We start from the raw sequence: 19,070 nt of genomic DNA, 5'->3' as shown, positions 1-19,070 counted from the left end.
GGGGAGGACCTCGCAGCGGGCAGTTCTGAGGCGAGGCCTGAATGAGGAGCACGAGCTGGCCAGCCGGGGAGCCTGGAGAGGGCTTTTCAGGTGTGGGGGTCTTTATGGTGAGGTCAAGGAAAGGCGCTAAGCTGGCTTAAGGAGCGGTGGCGAGCGTGGTGTCCTTGTCCCAGGCCACCCTCTTCCTGGGTGAAGTTGGGTGGCTTCCTAGTCTCTGACTCAGCGTGTTGAAATTAACTTCCCAAGCAGGAATTTGCAAGGAAGGCTTACTGAAAATCAGTATGGACGGACAGGCCGAGCCACCAGCCTTCCTCCCTCCTCACAGCACTGACCTCCTGAAGTGCTCGAAGTTTGGGTGTGGGACTAGCATGTGTCAGTAACTGGGACCAAGTGGGCTTCTTAAAAAGTCGACTTCCTCCCTGCTGCTTTCTCGTCTGCCTTGACAATTGTATTTTCTGAGCTAATCTTTCAATGGCTTTGTCCTCCTCCTCCACTTTCTCCTTCTTCTTCATGGTAATTGTGCTTGTTCCTGCCTTGGAATGCTTCCTCACGTTTGCAGTATTGGGTTTTGTCTTGTTTTTCCTCACAATTTTTTCAAGGTACACCTACACCTCTGCTTATTTGACAGATACCCTTGAGACAACAATACCTGAGCCTGGTGCTTTCCTTAGCTGAAATGCATTCTGCCTGTTACTAATTATGTCTACAATCTCTCCCTTCAGCTGTTGTTCTAGATAGAAGGCTCTTCGTGTTGGCAGTTCTCCACTCTCTCCCTCTGTGAGTAATGAAATTGCCTTTTAAAATCTAGTCTTTCTTTATCCCTTTTGTACTGTGAACCCTTTTTAGTTTTTCTTATGTGATAATATTTGATGTCTTGTGTATGGGGTTTAAATGCCTATGATTATGAATGCTGCTTGCAATATTGAGCTTCTTGATTTTTTAATCTTTCCCTGATTAAATGCATATAATGATTAACTCTGTCTTTTATAATTCCCATATCTTTATTCTGGCTCTCTCATATCTTAAACACACACACACAAAAGCCCTCTCTATTGTTCTGTGTGTATGTGAATATACTTCTGTGACCATCTAACTTTAAAATCGTATTAAATGAATTGTATTATTTTGAATATTTCAGTATAGCCTGATAGAGCTGCCATTCCAATTCATTTTGGTTTTAATTTTAAAATCTTCAAGATTTTCAAGAATTTGAGAGCTAAAGAAGACATGTGAGGGGAAGCAGACATGGCTCAGCTGATACAGCGTCCGTCTACTATGTGGAGGGTTCAGGGTTCAATCCCTAGGGCCTCCTGACCCGTGTGGTGAGCTGGCCTATGCACAGTGCTGCCACGTGCAAGGAGTGCCCTGCCACGCAGGGGCGCCCCTGTGTAGGGGTGCCCCACGTGCAAGGAGTGTGCCCTGCAAGGAGAGCCACCAAGTGTGAAAAAAGCCCAACCTGCCCAGGAGTGGCGCCGCACACATGGAGAGCTGACATAACAAGATGACACAACAAAAGAGAGATGCAGTTTCCCAGTGCTGCTGGATAATGCAAGCAGACACAGAAGAACACACAGCGAATGGACACAGAGAGCAGACAACGGGGGGGAAGAGGAGAGAAATAAATAAAAAATAAATCTTAAAAAAAAAAAAAGACATTTGAAACTGTTTACCACAGTCCTTTCATTTTGAAGTCCAGGACTTTGAGGTCCAGGAAAGTTAAACTCTTCGTCCAAAATTGAGCAGCTCTTCGGCACAGAGAACCAGATATCGGGTCCTGACTTCCTGTCAACAGACCGGCGCCTCCAGCCTGAGCGCTGTTTATGGTGGGAGGCCCGCAACGCGCAGGGTCACTGTCACATCCCGGGCAGGACCCTTGTGTTCCTTCAGGATCTGTGTTTAAAACACCCACACAAGAGAAATCCTTTCATGAAATCCATCCGTCAACGCCCCCGCAGGTCGACGCCGTTGTTACTGCTACAGTGAGCAGAAGTCTCCGGCATTTCTTTTCAGCTCTCCTGCTGGCTTGGTGTATAGCGTGGGGCATCTTTTTCCCCTCGGGCTTCCTAACGTGCTGGATTCCTGTTATACCAGACCCTGTGAAAGCCCTTGTCTGAGACAGTCTGCAAAGGAGAGCTACAGCATCACTCAGGACCTTTGATTTGGAGGTGTGCCCTCACTTTTAACCCAGAAATTTGATCCTTATCTCTCTCAGACCAGGTAAGCCTACATTTCTAAGCCTCTCCCACTAAGCCCAGGATTTAGGTCAATTCAGAATTTGCGGTTGGTTTGCTTGCTTGTTCCAGGGAAGAGCTGATAAACTCCGCCTATGTGCTTATGCAGCTCCTCTCTCCAGGGTGGGACATGGGTAGTCCCCAGAGCAAGTTCTGCTAAAGTCCCACGAATGGTCCAAGGTCACAGGAATTTGCTTGAGGCTCTCAGTCTGCCCGCGCCCTCCCCCCCCCCAAGAAAGGGGAGTCCAGAGCTGTGCTTCTAAGCCTGGGCCGTGGTGCCTAATGAGGTCAGTAGGAAGAGATGGATGCCTTTGACTCTGGCCTTCCAGACCAGTGAAATGCAAGAGCTTTAACCTTAGGAAGTACTCCCTGGCTGCAAGTAACCGAAACCAACTTCAGCCGGCTAAAACTGGAAAGAGACGTCCACCCCAAGGACACGGAGCTCAGGACAGGGATGGGGCCGGGCTAAGAAAGCGAGCACCCAATACCAATGCCCGGGACGTCTCTGGAGGGAGCCCAGGCCATGTTCTCTCCACCTCCGGCTGCTTTGTTCCGAGAATCTGCATTCCCTCCATCTATAGACTTCCCGACCCCAGCTGAAGAGTGCACTCAGAGTTCCCAACTTTACAGGCGATGTGGAGATTTCTCCTCTTCTCTCTCTGTCCCGATTCCAGATTCCCTGGGAAGGGAGCCATGTGTGGGTCCTGCACCCACCCAGCTGAGGCCTGCAATGGGGGGAGGTGGAGTACAGTTGCATGTGTGGGTTCTTTGTGATTCTCTAATCACAGGATAAATGTTCATAACAACATAGCCTCAAATGTCAACATAGACACTCACACCTGCTCACATTTTCTTCTCCTAAGCAAACTTACCCTAGAATTTTAAATGGTTGTATTTGTCAGCCAAGGGGGTGCTGATGCAAAATACCAGAAATTGGTTGGTTTTTAGAAAGGGAATTTATTTGGGGTAGGAGCTTACAGATACCAGGCCATGAAGCTTAAAGTTACTTCCCTCTCCAAAGTCTATTTTCACATGTTGGAGCAAAATGGGTGCTGACATCTGCCAGGGTTCAGGCTTCCTGGGTTCCTTTCTTCCTGGGCCTTGCTTCTCTCTGGACTCAGGGTTCCTCTCTTCTCTGGGGCTGGCTTCTCTTTCCTCTGTGAGCTTACTTCCCAGGGCTCCAGCTTAAGGTTTCAGCATCAAACTCCAACATCAAAACTCCAACATCACAAACCCTCGACTCTGTCCTTTGCCATGCCTTTACCCCTTGGTGGGTGGGGACTCACTGTCCTAATGATGTGGCCCAATCAAAGCCCTAATCATAACTTAATCACATCCAGGTACAGACCATATTACAAACATAATCCAAAATCTATTTTTGGAATTCATAACCATATCAAACTGCTACAATGGTTATGGCAGACTTAAACTTTTTTCCAGACTAGGGCTGGTGGTAGTTTCCCAGATAACTCATAAATAAAATACATTCTTCATGCAAGAGAAGAAAAAGTTGAGAAAGAGAGAGGTAGGAACAAAATCTGTCCCTCAGGGAAGATTCTAGTCTATCTCCTCCATATCCCGTGTGTGGAAGCTCCACTCTTCTGGTTGGTCAGGCCACAAGCCTGCAGTCATCTTTTATACCTTACACCCCACATGCAATGCATCAGCAAATCCTATTGACTCGGTCTGAAAACCATCTTCCATACCTGCCCTCTTCTCAGCACCTCCACTATGAACACCCCACATCAAGCTGCCATCACCCCTCACCAGAACCATGTACTTCCTCTCATTTTCTCTGATGTCAATTAAGATTTTGTTCCTGCCTCTCCAGGGAACTTGTCCAGGACACTAGTGAACTCCACATTCTCAGTCCTTCTCTTACTTGAAATATTAGCACTGTCTGACAGTTGATTTTCCTTTTGTCCTTGAAACATTCCCTTCTTTTGGCTTTCAGATCATCACTCTATTTTACTTCTCTTTCTGCCTTACTGACTGCTTATCCTTCTTGGCCTCCTTTGCTAGTTCCTCATCTTCTCGACAACATCCACATATCACAGCACTCCAAATATCATTCATCAACGACTTTCTCTCTCCACTCCTTCCCTAATTGATTATAACCAGCTGCCTCATTCTAAAAATCATCCACCAACTAAGAACTTCTAAGTATATATCCTGAACCTGGACATCTCCCCAAACTCTACAACTGAATATTGAACTGCTTTGACATCTCTACTCACGTGTCTAATAAACATCTCAAATGTACCATGACTAAAGCATAAAGGAACTTACAGTGGGTGGCCTCAAAGCCCGACACACTTGGCTGTCTGCCGCCCTGTGACTTCATCTCCAAACATTCCCCTTTATCACTCTGCTCCAGCCTTACTGGCCTTAAACACTCAGGCGTGCTCCCAGCCCAGCGCCTCTGACCTTGCTGTCCCCTGAGCTGGAATGCCCTTCTTGGAGATGACTGCATGGCTCCTTCTCTGTTCAAGAGCCTCCTTTCAAGAGGGCTTTCCTGACCACTGTATAAACAACCACCCTCCAGACCCCAACCCCCGCCTTCTTCCCTGGGGCGCTTTCCTCTCCAGCACTTATCATTCCTGACAGGTTACGTACCTAGCTTTTATTTGCTTATTGATTACCTTCACCCTCTAAAAGTAAGCTCCACAAGAGCTGCATCCAGTTTGTTGACTGTTGCATGTCTCCAGCACCCAGAGCAGAACTTGAACGAATCAATAAAAAAGCAATTTAAACGCTTAGATTTCCTCGCAGCCTGGGTAGCCAGGGGTCCCACCCCATTCCCCAGCCCCAGCACAAGAGCAGACGTTTATTCTCTGAAGAGGCTGGTTGAGAGAGGTCCTGGATTCGGGGACATGGGGCAAAGTTGAAGGCGGAGACGCCTGGCTGAAAAAGGATTGAACGATGTGCATCCCCCAGATGCAGAGCCGCCTGGGTTCCTTTTCGCCCCCACCTCTCCTACTCAGACTGAACCACACCAACGGTTGCCAGCAGGAGACCAGAAGATGCTCCCTTAGAGAAAATGAGCCATCCTGCACCAAAGACCTGCAGTTACCGGTATTTAGGGGCCCCAACCAAAAAGCCAGCTGGCTCCCCTGATTATCTGGTAATGAGTCCCCCCACTCAGCAGGCCATACATGCTACCCCGAGGTTTTAGAGCTTCATGCTTAAATAACATAGTCAAGGTGACCGACGTTTGAGGAAAGTGTCTAACATGAAAGACAAGAACTAAGTGAAACAGTGAAAAAAAGAAATGGACACATAAAAGGAGGAGAAGAAAACTTTTAAACAATATCATTAATATCCATAGAGACATAAGGAGACAATCTCTGCAATAGGAAGAGAATGACATAAAAAAAAAAAAAATAGGCCCATGCGCAGTGCTGATGCGCACAAGGAGTGCCCTGCCACGCAGGGGTGTCCCCCGCGTAGGGGAGCCCCATGTGCAAGGAGTGTGCCCCGTAAGGAGAGCCGCCCAGCGCGAAAGAAAGTGCAGCCTGCCCAAGAATGGCGCTGCACACATGGAGAGATGACTCAGCAAGATGACGCAACAAAAAGAGACATGGATTCCTGTGCCACTGACAAGAAGAGAAACGGACAAAGAAGATGCAGCAAATAGACACAGAGAACAGACAACCGGGGTGGGGTGGGGGGAGGGAGAGAAATAAATAAATAAATCTTAAAAAAAAAATAGGAAACTTCAGAGTGCAAAAAAAACAACAACAGCTCTTGGATAGTAGGAATTCTTATCATAGGAATTTTTTTTACACTTTTTTATTAAAGTTAATAGATTACAAAGAACGTTACATTAAAAAACATAAAAAAACAAGAGGTTCCCATGTACCCCACTCCCCACCCCACCACCCCATCATTTTTGTAAATTGTATTTTTTTGAAGATAAGTACATCACCAAAAAAGTTACATAAACAAATATAAGAGGTTCCCGTATACCCCCCACCCCCCCCACCTCACTCCTCCCACACCGACAACCTCCTCCATCATTGTGGCACACTCATCGCACTTGGTGAACACATTTTGAGCACTGCTGCACCACACAGATAATAGTTTACCCTGTAGTTCCCACTCTTCCCCAGTACATTCAGTAGGTTAAGGCAGGATATATAAAGTCCAGCATCTGACCCTGCAGTATCATTCAGGACAACTCAAAATCCCAAAAATGTCCCCAGTTAATTGAAGGTTTAGAAGATAAAATGAGGAAATCTCCCAGAAGGCAGTCAAATAGAGAAAACATAGGAGAGAAAATTTCAAGAAAGAAATAACTAGAGAAATAGTGCAAGAAAAAAATTTCAAAATAGATGAATATGAGCTTCCAGATTGAAAGGGTCCTCCAAGGGCCCAACATAACAAAGAGAAAAAGAAACACATCACAGCAAATCATTGTGAAAGTCCAGAACCCCAGAAATAAATAGAAGAAATAGAGGCCAACAAAAGACACGTGGGAAGAGCTAGGATCTGAATTTCAAGGGCAGACGCTACATCACAATTGAACAATGTCTTCCAATTTCCGAGGGAAAATTATTTCTAATTAAAAAAAGAAGTGCCACTCAATCTGTCAAACATGCATGAGGGCAGAAGAGGAAGAGAAAAGACCTCTCTTGTACTGGTTCTCGGGAAGCCATGGAAAGATGTGCTTGCTCTAATATACCAGGGACCGAGGCCAGAAAGAAGACGTGGATTCGAGATGACAGAGGGGAAGGAAGTGCCCAAGTGACCAGAAGAGATCTCCAAGCAACAGCTGTGCAACTAAGGAATCGCCAGTGCAGATTGCTCCTGGACTATGCCAGAACCTAACTACCCCTCAAACCCACTCTCCATGCCGGAGGAGTGGCTTTCTAAAGCCACTTGATTGCTTAAAACCCTTTGATGGCTTTCCATAGATGGAGTGGAGACAACGCAGCACAGTTCTCGCTCTGGCCCTGCTTGCCTGCACAGCCTCCACTTTCGCAGGCAATCCTTCCCCCAGCCAGCCGTCCCCTGCCATTCACATGCTGCAGCTTCTGGAACAGTCCCTGTTGTCTCCCTCTTGGCCCTCCACTCACATTGGCCCCTCTGTCAGGAGGGGCATCCCCCTACCTAACGACAGGTCTCTCTAGTCCTGGAGAGGCCTCTGAGAGCCCCACCCTGCGTGCCCCCTTGAATGCCATCTGTGCGCTCCTGAACCTGTACTGCAGAGTATGCTTGCCCATTTGCATCCCTCACTAGGACCAGAAGCATTCTGAAGGCAGGAAATGGCTTTTGCTCACTGCTAACTATTCAGGGATCTGGCATACAGAACACACCCCATAACTCACTGTTGACGCATCCTGAATTTTATGAGGTGTGTGGTTAAGGTTTGGAAATCCTTATGTCTGCACATGGCCCTTTTTTGCTCTGTTTTAAAAAGGTAATAGGGAGCCAGTGGGTGGGTGGGTGTGCACTCAGGGCCGCCTCGGCCCCCCTCACTGCCTCAGAGGATCTGGGTAGCCGCAGAAGCCCCAGCTAGTAGGTCACCAAGAGGAGGGATGGTCACTGTCCCTGTGTCGTTCCCTCTCCAATCCCCTGGAGGGGTGAGGGAGTCACTGCTGACATCAAACATTTTCGGGAAATGGCCTCTAAATCTTGGTTGAATTTCTCAGTCTTCCTCTGTGGGTCAGCAATCAGATTCTTTTTTTTTAATGTTCTCAGCTATTCAGTATTTTGTTGGAAGAACAAAGTGACGCCCAACCTAATATCCCTCATGATGATCCTCCCGCTAGACATTCCGATGATAATGGACAGAGTTATCCAGGAGGACAGATGAACCTCAGCGCAGATGCCAACCAACATAAGATGACACAGACCTCGCTGAGAAACTCTATTAGAAGGTTAAAATTCTTCTCCAGATTATGATAGGACCTCAAAATCTGGAGAAAAGGGTCAAACACATCAAAGCTACCTCAGTCCAACATTGTAATAAAGTTTTATTTATGAATTCAGAAGAAAAGAAAGACTTCCCTACTGTGGGATTGAGAACCAAAGAAGGCAGAGACCAACGCTACTGGAAAACAATCATGGTATGTTTATGACCATCACTTAGAAGATGCTGATGGGTTTATGAAAGCAAATGATGAGACATATGTCACCCTCGACAATTTGAGATAGCTTCTTTCAAAATATGATCCTGGAAACCCTATTTACTTTGGGAGAAGATTTAAGCCCTACGTAAAACAGGACTACATGCGTGGGGGAGTGGGTATGCTTGAGCAAGGCAGCCTCGCAGGGATCTTCTGATGCATTTAAAAAGGACAAATGTGTACACAGTTCCTCCATTGAAGACTTAGTACTGGGAGATGCATGGAAATTATAAATGTGGAGGTGGGAGAGTCCAGAGGCACCACTGGAAAGGAGACTGTCCTTTTGTACCCAGACACCACTGAATCAAAGGTTGCCTACCCCACACCTTTGGTGCTGGAGTTATAACTAGTATTCTCCGTAGAGCGCCCCAGATGCTGCTCCGATCTTGTGATTTCTTTTTAGTACTTGGACCCTCTAACTATGTATGAGTTAGAACACCCTCTTAACATCTTACCCATATGGTTACTTATTCAGATATCAACCTGTCTTATCTGAGGACATGTTAAAGGCAATAAGTGAAACATGAATGCACAGAGGTGAGAGGTCTGGCATGGCACTGCAGAAGGACTTCTGCATTTCTGATCCAGAACTCTGGAATCCCAGTGAGGAATTCCTTCTGACGAACATTCCAGATTCGAAATCCTTCATATGAATGACTGTACATGGAGCCTTACATGAACTGTGAAGTTTGTTATCTGTGTTTTTGCTGTTTTAATAATTATATATGTATATCCATCTATTGATATATATGAAAAATTTGTGTTTTCAAAAAGGTGTCCAGGTAGAGGGACTAGTAAAGGTTTGTTGCCTGTTCCTGACCACATGTTATTGTCCCTAAATAACTAAAACAGTTAAATTTCCTAAAATCACACTGTGCCATGTAACACACAGTGCTGAAAAGATCTGCCTTAAAGAAAACGTGAGAAGGAAATATTGTCACTCACTGTTGTCTGTAAACTCAAGATGTGAGTTTGTATTTTGAGTATGACAAACGAGACAACCTCCCTCACCCCCCACTGTGTTTGTCTAATGAAAAATTTCCTGCAATTATTTATAATTGGCAGTATTTCTTCCAGCAAAAGGTGGCATATGAATGGTACTTGTCCTCAAGTGCATTAATAAAACCATACTTTGAAATTTTAAAAAAAGGTAATATGTATTGAAAGAATTCAATCTTGGTTAGCCAGTTCTCGTTCCAACTTTCTACGTTTCCATGGGCTTGTGTTTATTCTTCCTTGTTATTATTTCATCTTTCAGTTTAATGTACTGAATGCTTAAAACAATCAGCAAGAGCAGGCTCACTTAGGTTAAATCACAAGTTACTCTGTGCACATCTCCCAAGGGACTTGAGCACCAACATCTTTTTTTAAATGGTTTCATGTCCTTATTTTCTATCATTGAAAGTTGAGTCTAGATGTGAATGTTTCTTCTTCTTTTTTTTTTTGAAGATCTATTTATTTATTTCTCCCCCTTGTTGTTTGCATTTGCTGTGTCGGCTTGTGTGTTGGTCTTCTTTTCTGGAGGCACCAGGAACCGAACCCGGGGGGGACCTCTGACATGGGAGGGAGGCACCTAATCACCTGAGCCACCTCAGCTCCCTGCTTTGTTGTGTCTCTGTGTTTTCCTCATGTTTCTTGTTGCATCAGCTTGCCGTGTGTGCTGTCGCGTCAACTCGCTGTCTTGCTCTTCTTCTTTAGGTGGCACTGGGTACAGAACTGAGACCTCCCGTGTGGTAGGCAGGAGCTCAGTCGCTTGAGCCACATCCACTTCCTGAGACGTGGCTGTTTCCAAGGCAGGTTCACTGCTGATGCAGAGGTTAAATGTCCACAGAAGCTATGTCATTACCAGAGCTGGCCCCATGAGGCTCGAGGGTTTGCACTTTCATAGGCTCCTTGAGTTCTCAGTAATGGTAGAAATTTCAAAAATGAATTTTAATGAAGCTCAGAAAAGAGTAACAAGGTGCATTGTGCTAAAGCCCTCCAGGGTGTGGGTCCAGGATGGCCACCTCAGTTGCCTGCCCAGGGACGTGGTCAGTTCCCCATAGTCCTTAGGAGATAACACAGAAGTAGGAAAATAAGTGAATGCTGGGATGCTGGGTCCTCGTAACACTGAAATATAATAGAAAGACTAGCCATTAATTATGGGTTAGCATAAGGTAGAATATTCTGGAATGGGCAAGGTTGTACCAAGGACTCTAGAATTTGTTAAAATTTTATTAATGTAGTTTTTTTTTTCATTTATTTTTCTCCCCTTACACCACCCGCCCTCCCCCCCCCCCCCCCCAGTTTGCTGTCTGTGTCCATTCGCTGTGTGTTCTTCTGTGACTGCTTCTATCCTTATCAACAGCACCAGGAATCTCTGTTTCTTTTTGTTGCGTCATCTTGTATCAGCTCTCCGTGCGTGCAGCACCATTACTGGACAGGCTGCACTTTCTTTCGCGCTGGGTGGCTGTCCTTACAGGGCACACTCCTTGCACGTGGGGCTCCCCTACGCGGGGGACACCCTGCGTGGCAGGGCACTCCTTGTGCGCATCAGCACTGCGCATGGGCCAGCTCCACACGGGTCAAGGAGGCCTGGGGTTTGAACCGTGGACCTCCCATGTGGTATGTGAACTCTATGCACTGGGCCAAGTCTGCTTCTCTAAATGTAGTTTTTCTCTCTCTTTTTATCCTATTTGACCGAGGAAGAAATATGACTTTTTCCCTCCTTAGTGGAGGCTGTCTATGGATTCGTTAATAAGTACTGTTAACCACCTTCTTGTATTCTACAAAGGTGTTGCCAAGATCAGTCAACTCAATGTTTGTGTTACCTGCTTGAGAATACACAGAGGGAAAAAAGCAAAGACAAAAACCACAAGACCTTTGACTAGAATAGAAGAGAGGGGGAAAGAACACCGAAATAGAAATACAGGGAAGCGGCCTTGGCCCAGTGATTAGGGCGTCCTTGACCTGTGTGGAGCTGGCCCATGCGCAGTGCTGGTGTGCGCAAGGAGTGCCCTGTCACACGCAGGGGTGTCCCCCGCATAGGGGAGCCCCACGCGCAAGGAATGTGCCCCGTAAGGAGAGCCACCCAGCGCGAAAGAAAGTGCAGCCTGCCCAGGAGTGGCACCGCACACACGGAGAGCTGACGCAGCAAGATGACGCAACAAAAAGAAACACAGATTCCCATGCCGCTGACAACATAATCGGACAAAGAACACGCAGCAAATAGACACAGAGAACAGACAACCGGGGTGGGGGGCAGGGGAAGGGGAGAGAAATAAATAAATAAATCTTTAAAAAAAAAAGAAATGCAATGGCATATTTTCTGGGCAGGTCACAGGCCAATTTGAAAATCTAGTTTTGCCATTTCTTGTTGACGGTATTTAGAGATGTGCACAAAATGAACCAAGGCTAACCAGGGCTTGCCCCTGCTCGTTGGCTGAACCCGGGGTGACGCTATTTGCTTTAAATTGTGATGTCGGAGCCAAGCACTCCACCTGACCGCTGGGTTTAGAAGGCCAAGTGCATTTCCAAAGGTCTACGAAATGGCGAAGATGAAAGGGCTAGTTTAAATACTGCTCTGCTAGTAAACAAGCCCCAGGGCTGCAGATCAGTTTTCTGAATAGTGATTGTTTCCAGAGTATTTGCAAACTCTTTCCAAGTGCCTTCGGTGCAGGAAGAAGGGGGGCCGCGGCACAGAGGTTGGCTTCACGCTTGTGACTTACGAGAAAGGCTTTTGCAACGGCCACGTGGGGTCTCCCGTCACACGTGCTGCCGAGGACGGGGCCACGTCCTGCTGAGCATGGCTTTCTGCTAGCGGTCCTCGGTTAAAACTGCATGAAAGCAAACACAACGTAGGATGCTCATTTTTTCTAGTTAGTAGAAAAAGGTTCGCACGGGGCCGCACGGGACACGCAGTCGGCGATACCCGCAGCAGGTCCGCAAAAACCCAGGCGCACTCCCGGAGGGGCACCGAGGGGCCGACCGCCGGGCGGCCGCGGTCCTGGCAGCTCCGGGCTCGGGGGCTCCGGGCGCGCGTCCTCTCTCCACCAGGTGGCGCTGTAAGCGCGGCCTGGGCTTTTACGAGTCTTCGGAGAGCAGCCGCGGCCGCGCACGGGCAGCGCGAGCGCTCGCGGCCTCCGCGGAGACGCCGCGCGGGCGCGCGGGGCGGGGCGAGGGGCGGGGCGGCCGGGCTGCGCGATGATGGGCGGGGATGTTCGGCGGCGGGGAGGGGGCCGTGCGTGCGAGCCGGGGCGGGGCCTGCGCCTGGCGCGGGGGCGGGGCGGGGCGGGGCCTCCGGCGCGCGGGAGGCGGGGCCGCAGGCGCGCGCGAGGGGGGAGGCGTGCGCGCGGGGCGGAGCGGGAGCGCGACGCGGCGGCGAGCGGCTGCCTTCGGCCCTCCTGCCTGCGCTCCCCGGGCCGGCGGAGGGAGCTCGGCGGCGGCGGAGCCGGGGCCCGCGCGGCCGGAGGGGGCGGCTGCCCGGGCATGGTGGCCGGGGGCCCCGCGCCAGGTGAGCGACCCCCGGGCCGGCGGGTGGGGGAGGGGCGCCGGGGACCCGCCCGCGCGGGGAGGCCGGGGCGGCGGGGGCGCGGCGGCCGCGCGCGGGGCTGAGGGGCGGCCTGGGCCCCGCGCCGCCGGCTCACGTAGCGCGGGCGCCCAGTCCCCCGGGGCCTCGGCGCCGCCCGGACGCCGCCCGGACCCCGCCGAGGCGCCGCCGACCCGCGGCCGCCCCTGCGCGCTGCCCGCGTCCCGCCCCCGGCTCCGGCCGCGCAGCCAACTCCTTCCTGCGCCGGCGCCGCGCGGGGCTCCCCGCGCGCCATTCACGCCCGGCCGGCCGGCCGCGGGGGCCCGCCCCGGAGCCCCGCAGCCCCGCAGCCCGGCCGGCGCCCGCGTCTACTTGGCCGCCCCGGGCGCCTGCGCCCCGCGGCCGCCGACCTCCATCCACACCCCGTCCCCCACCCCCGTGGAGTCGCCGCGGGCGGCGGGGACCTGGCGGGGCCGCCGCCTGCCCCGCACGGGGGGAAGCCCCTGTGGGCCGGCCCCGCCGCCCGAGCCCCGGGACTTTGCTAACTCCTGCGGGTCCCCTCGGCCGCGCCACTTCTTGAGACTCGGCCGAGTCCTCTCGCGGGGGTGCGCCGGACCCCGTGGCCCAGCCTGGGGGTGCTGGCCACCGCTGCCCAGACTCGGGGCCCCCGCCCGGGCGGCGGCCGCTGCCGGGGCGTCCTGCCCACCTTCCTGGCCTCGGCGGGGGCTCGCCCCGTCTCCCGTAGGTCGTCGGCCACCACAGGGTCCCCTCTCTGGCCCTAGGCCGTTCGTTGACTGTCCTGCCGTGACGTTTATCTTTTCGTGTCCCCTTTTCACTCCTGTAGGTTTAGTGCAGAGGGCAGAGACTACCAAACTCCTGTCCTTTTTGTCATAGAATCCTACCCTTATTTTATGATAAATAATACATATTGGTTAAGATTTTTTAATAAGGTGGGCGTCCTTCCAGGATTAATTTCTGTGAATTCTCAAGTAGAAAATAATTGTTGACAATAATGCGTTGGTGAGCACTCCCTTTTCCCACCCCGAGCCGTAAAACCCGGGTTCACGTAAGAGGACTAAATGTACCCCGTCCTCAGGAACAGACTGCTAGTCGCTAGTGAGTTGTGAAAAGTGTACACGTGACATAGCTGATAGTCCTTTCTGTCCCCGAAAGAACTTTGGTGTTAGATGTGGGTTTGAATTCTGAATCTGCCACTTGGTGACTGTGACCTTTCAGTTAAGGTCCTGAGAGCTCTGGGTTTTTTCTCACTTGTAGAGTGAAGACAGCATTTCCTACCCTGGGTAGCTGTGGATTAAGTAAGTTCTTAATTAAATGTAAGGCATCTCATGGGTCCCTGGCACACAGGAGTGCGTGGTCAATGCATCTCACTCTTTATTACTATCTAGAAGGAGCCAGGATGTGCTGAAGGCAAAGCTGGGAGGAAAGCTCTTCAGAAGAGGCTCAGGGTAAGTGCCTCTTCCCTTTTCCTGAGATGTGAGCAGTCCCTGCATTCAGGCCCAGAGCTCTTCTTGCTCCTGCAGAGCTGTAGGGGGGGCCTGCTACAAATTGTACCACAGAGGAAACGAACGCTTAAAAATGAAGAAAAGACTTTTATCTCTTTTTTTTCCCCTTAATAAACAACCAGCCAAAGCATTACTGTGGGTTTTTAAAAAGACTCTTGATTTTTTTCAAAGTCAAGTCAGGAATGGGGGTGAATGAGGAGGGATTGCTCATTGGTGTAAAATGAAAAAGTGTTGTAAAGAGACAGGCTGGAGGCTCTTGTCTTAGGATGTCATCCCAGAAATCCCAGTCTGAGCTCCAGCAGCTCCTGTGTGGATGGTTGCAAGAGCGCCCAACCTCTCCTTTCTTTTCTCACTCCCTTTCTGACTAAGAACCAGAGGGATCTTTTTAAAAAATACTTGTCATTGTCAGTCTTGCTCAAAATCCTCCCAAAGCGTCGTTTTACATTTACAGTAAAATCCAAACTCACTGCTTACCACTTGAACGTCTTGCCCCAATCCCGTGCTTCCTTTGCTGTTTCTTGACCAAACCAAACTGTTCTGACCTCAAGAGATCGTATTTGGTATTCTATCTGCTGGACGACCCTTTCCCCCAGCTGGTCACCGTCCTTGCTGTCACAGCCTTTTCTTGGCTGCTCAGCTGTCATCTCAGAGAGGCCTTCCCTAATCCCTGAAAGATCAGCACACCCCTGCCCCCCACTTTTATTCTTTCCTTCTGCTTTGTTACTGGGTGAAGATGCATTGTTTATCTGTTTACTTATTTGTCTTATTTCCCCAGAAAACCTGCTTGCTTCATGCCTGCCCCACTCCCCACCCAGAAGGCAGGGCACTTGTCTGATTTTTTCACGGATGAATTCCCAGAGCTTAGAACTGTGCCTGGCACATAGTAGATGCTTGATAAAATGTATTAAATGGCTGAAAATCGTGTAGTTGATTTGGACATTGGTCCTGGAGTCAGACAATGCTGGCTCCAACTGTTCACTAGCGGTGTAGCCTTGGGCAGGTTGAACCCCTTTTAGTGTCTCCGATTGTTTGCCTTTTAAATGGGACAATGATAACCACCTTTCAGACTTACGGTCAGTATCACTTGAGTTCAAATGTGGAAAGTGCTTAGAATAGCTTATTTTATGTTTTTTGAAATCAACACTTGAAATTACTTTGATGTATTCTCTTAGGATTTTGTGGTTTTTGACCTTAAAAATTGTAGTTGGTAGGGATGGAAAAAGGAGGAACTTTTAGAATTGTCATTACAGAGTGGTCATTTTTGCCTAAGATGCAGTTGTTGAATTTTATATTTATACTTCTTTTGCTGACATTTGTTGTCTACCAGTTATATTTATGGAATTCCTTTTTGAAATAAGTCCATTTTGTGGGTGTGTAGAACAGATTAAAAAATAAAATGTTCAGAACAGTGACCAGTGTTTGGTCTACTTTGTAAGTCAGCTTTTTCGTTCTTGCATCTGTGGAAGATTCTAAGATTGATCATCTCAGCAGCCGCCCAGTGGCCTCTGAAGTTCAGCAGAGATGAAAGAAGGCCTTGCTGCTGCGGGTGGAGATGGGAGAGTCTTGAAGAGCCAGTTGGTATTTAGGGAGTGATATTTTATCATCTTTCATGTGTTCATTTTCTGCCTTCTCTCATTAGGGTTTTTTACCCCCAAATTGTATTTGCTTTATAAGATTTTATTTTTATAAAATAAAAAATCTTATAAAATAAGATTTTATTTTTTATTTATTTCACCCCCCCCCCCCCCCACCGCGTTGTCTGCTCTCTCCATTTGCTGTGTGTTCTTTCTTTTGTGTCTGCTTATATTCTGGTCAGTGGCACCGGGAATCTATGTTTGTTTCTGTTGCTTCACCTTGCTGCATCAGCTCTCTGTGTGTGCAGCACCACTCCTGGCCAGGCTGTACTTTTTTCGCATGGGGTGGCTCTCCTTATGGGGCGCACTCCTTGCGCGTGGGACTCCCCTATGCGGGGGACACCCCTGCGTGGCAGGGCACTCCTTGTGCTCATCAGCACCGCCCGTGGGCCAGCTCCACTCGGGTTAGGAGGCCCTGGGTTTGAACCCTGGACCTTCCATGTGGTAGGTGGACCCTCTATCCGTTGAGCCAAATCCGCTTCCCTGTATTTGCTTCTTAATCGGAGCTCAAGGTAACCTGGCTCTGATTCGTGTTCATTTTTCTTTCTGTTCTTTTCCTAGTGTGACTTTTGTTTTTCTTCAGCATTTACAGAAACAGAGGAGGAAAGAGTGGATGGTGACAAAGAGTCACTTTTTAGTATCAGATACTTGGAGCTAATGCAACTTGAATTGTTTGTATAAACTGAGATTTGACCTGCGCTGCCAAGAGCTGATTGCACTTGCCACTTGCCTCCTGCCAGGCATCCTTACCTAGTCCGCTTGTGCTTAGGAAAATGCCCCTTTGCAGTGTCATGATTTTTACTTTCTCAGGCTGAATTTTAACAAGTAATAGGATCCTAAACTTTGGACCATGATCTTAAAATATAAATAAATAAAATATTGCTTCTCTGTGTGACATTTGTTCCCAGATTTTAATTATAAAGTGATTTAAAGAAGTGTTGCTTGGCCAGGTGAGAAAGGAGTCAGGATTTCAACCTCATGCCACCTGCCTCAGTAAACGGAAGCTTTTAATTGCTCTGCTGTGAGGCACATACAGAGTTTCTGTTTGGAAACTTGCCGTTGTATTTTGTCACGTTGTTTGTGAATGTGTATTGTTCCTCTGAGTTACTGGTGGTTTCACTTTTATTACAAAGTTATTAAAATAAGGCATATGTCATGATAGGTGAGCTTTGTAAGTAGTTAAAAACTTCAGACACAAAAAAAACTTTCCTATGAATATTATAGGATGCATCACACTTAAGAACATAGATGCCTTTAAATTTGCTTACATCTAAAATTTCAGGTAGCAGGTAAACGTTTAATAAACATTAATGATATGTTTCTGCTAGTTGCAGAGCAACTCGTCATCTTGTTTTTAATATATAAGGAGGTACACAACTGGACCATTCTTTATACTAGGGTAAGCATTAAAGTCTTGGCATCTACTTGTGAGACTTTTTTTTTGTAAGGATATCCAAATCCTGAGATGTTGACTCAGCCTTAGTAGATAAAGAATGTCGATTCTGTAGATCCTGTAGGCCTTGCCATTGTGTTTTATTGCCAAGAAGGGAGACTGGACTAGAACCTAGGCTTTTTTTTTAATCTCTAAAAGTCTAAGGCCATTTTTCCCCTGCTACATTAAACTGCCTCCTGCATTACCCAGGGAAGGACTAACATATGCTTAGTAAATTAAATTCAGGAGGGCGGAGAATTGAACAAAGTGTTCAGTTAAGATTGAACTATCAGTATTAATCAAGATTGTTAATTAAGATTGTGATTTTAAGTCTTGAACTTTTTCTTATTGACTGTAAAGTGATGGAAAAAAGTCTTGTTCTCTATAATGCAGTTAGAAATTGTTAATTCCTGTAGGCAGGTAGCTGCCTTATTCACACAGAATAGTTTGAGAAACTTTAAAGCCAGTCTAATTCCCTGGCTTTACACTTGAATTAAAAGGTTAAGTAGGAATGGACGGATAAGTTGGTTGTGCTGTGAACTAGTCGGTGCTTGAACCCAGTGTCTGAGTAACCAAAATATCGCTTACTGACACACCATTCCTGTTCATATCCAAGGCTAAAAAAGCTTCTTGGAAGTTTAGTCTGTAAACAGAAAGTAATGGCTGGGTCCTGCATTCACTAAATTTATCATCCTTAAACTTGAGGTTATTAAGAATAGACTTCATGCATTATCTCTTTTAGACAGTACGCTGAATTATGCAATTGAAATCAGTTTAGATCCTTGCTTATTTAAATGCTTTCCATTAGAAGTTCTGGATTTTACTTTATTATAGTAAGAAGTTCTATTTCTAGGTGACTATTGGCTTTTTATTTTAAAGCCCATTTTTGTCCTAAGTTGGACAATCCTAAATTTTAAAAATATTTAACTGTTACCTCTTTAATATATATATATTTTTAATTTGTTTGGTCCTTTTTATAATTTCCCTTTATTTTGTTCAAAGTTTTCCTGATTTCCTTTAGTTCTTTTTTTTTTTAAAGATTTATTTATTTATTTAATTTCCCCCCCTCCCCTGGTTGTCTGTTCTTGGTGTCTATTTGCTGCGTCTTGTTTCTTTGTCCGCTTCTGTTGTCCTCAGCGGCACAGGAAGTGTGGGTGGCGCCATTCCTGGGCAGGCTGCACTTTCTTTTCACGCTGGGCGGCTTTCCTCACGGGCGCACTCCTTGCGCGTGGGGACTCCCCCACGCGGGGGACACCCTTGCGTGGCACGGCACTCCTTGCGCGCATCAGCACTGCGCATGGCCAGCTCCACACGGGTCAAGGAGGCCCGGGGTTTGAACCGCGGACCTCCCATGTGGTAGACGGACGCCCTAACCACTGGGCCAAAGTCCGTTTCCCTCCTCTTTAATATTTTAAGAGCATAAACCCAAAAATCTTTTAATTTTTATAATGTTTTAGACTTTAAAAGATGCTTTCACTTGACTTCTTGTTTAATCTGCATGAGAGCCTTGCTTGGGAAGAGAGGGCAGTAGATTCCATTTTATAGTTGAAGGGAGAAGAACAAATATTCCCCCAGTTTGTGACAGTTTTTCTGTGGTTGTAGCCCAGCAATC

At 47.8% G+C, this 19,070-nt stretch overlaps 2 protein-coding genes and 1 pseudogene across 6 annotated transcripts in view; 2 read left to right on the top strand and 1 right to left on the bottom strand.

The window, feature by feature from the left end:
- Window positions 1–7,854: 7,854 nt before the first annotated feature.
- Window positions 7,855–8,889, top strand: LOC101427412 (glycoprotein-N-acetylgalactosamine 3-beta-galactosyltransferase 1 pseudogene; annotated as a pseudogene).
- Window positions 8,890–12,216: 3,327 nt separating this feature from the next.
- On the bottom strand, window positions 12,217–13,164 carry LOC139436809 (basic proline-rich protein-like). The gene has a single exon (XM_071208975.1). The coding sequence runs from the start codon at window positions 13,162–13,164 to the stop codon at window positions 12,217–12,219; it is 948 nt and encodes a 315-aa protein (XP_071065076.1).
- The window catches only part of REV1 (REV1 DNA directed polymerase), a 100,698-nt gene continuing 94,357 nt past the window's right edge, over window positions 12,730–19,070 (top strand). Inside the window, exons 1-3 of one of the 5 annotated variants that reach the window (XM_058278186.2) lie at window positions 12,827–12,854; window positions 14,145–14,185; window positions 14,276–14,335. The gene's annotated coding sequence lies outside the window, so the exon portion shown is untranslated. Of the gene's footprint in view, window positions 12,855–14,144; window positions 14,186–14,275; window positions 14,336–19,070 lie in introns of those variants that run through there. The other 4 variants (XM_058278187.2, XM_071208736.1, XM_071208737.1 and 1 more) reach the window with 4 other exon arrangements.

Source organism: Dasypus novemcinctus, chromosome 17 (assembly GCF_030445035.2).
Source record: "Dasypus novemcinctus isolate mDasNov1 chromosome 17, mDasNov1.1.hap2, whole genome shotgun sequence".
Lineage (NCBI taxonomy): Eukaryota > Metazoa > Chordata > Mammalia > Cingulata > Dasypodidae > Dasypus > Dasypus novemcinctus.
This window is presented reverse-complemented; position numbering and strand designations above follow the sequence as displayed.

Coding starts and splice junctions, on each gene's coding strand:
- LOC139436809 (XM_071208975.1), bottom strand. CDS start 13,164: ATGGCGCGCGGGGAGCCCCGCGCGGCGCCGGCGCAGGAAGGAGTTGGC.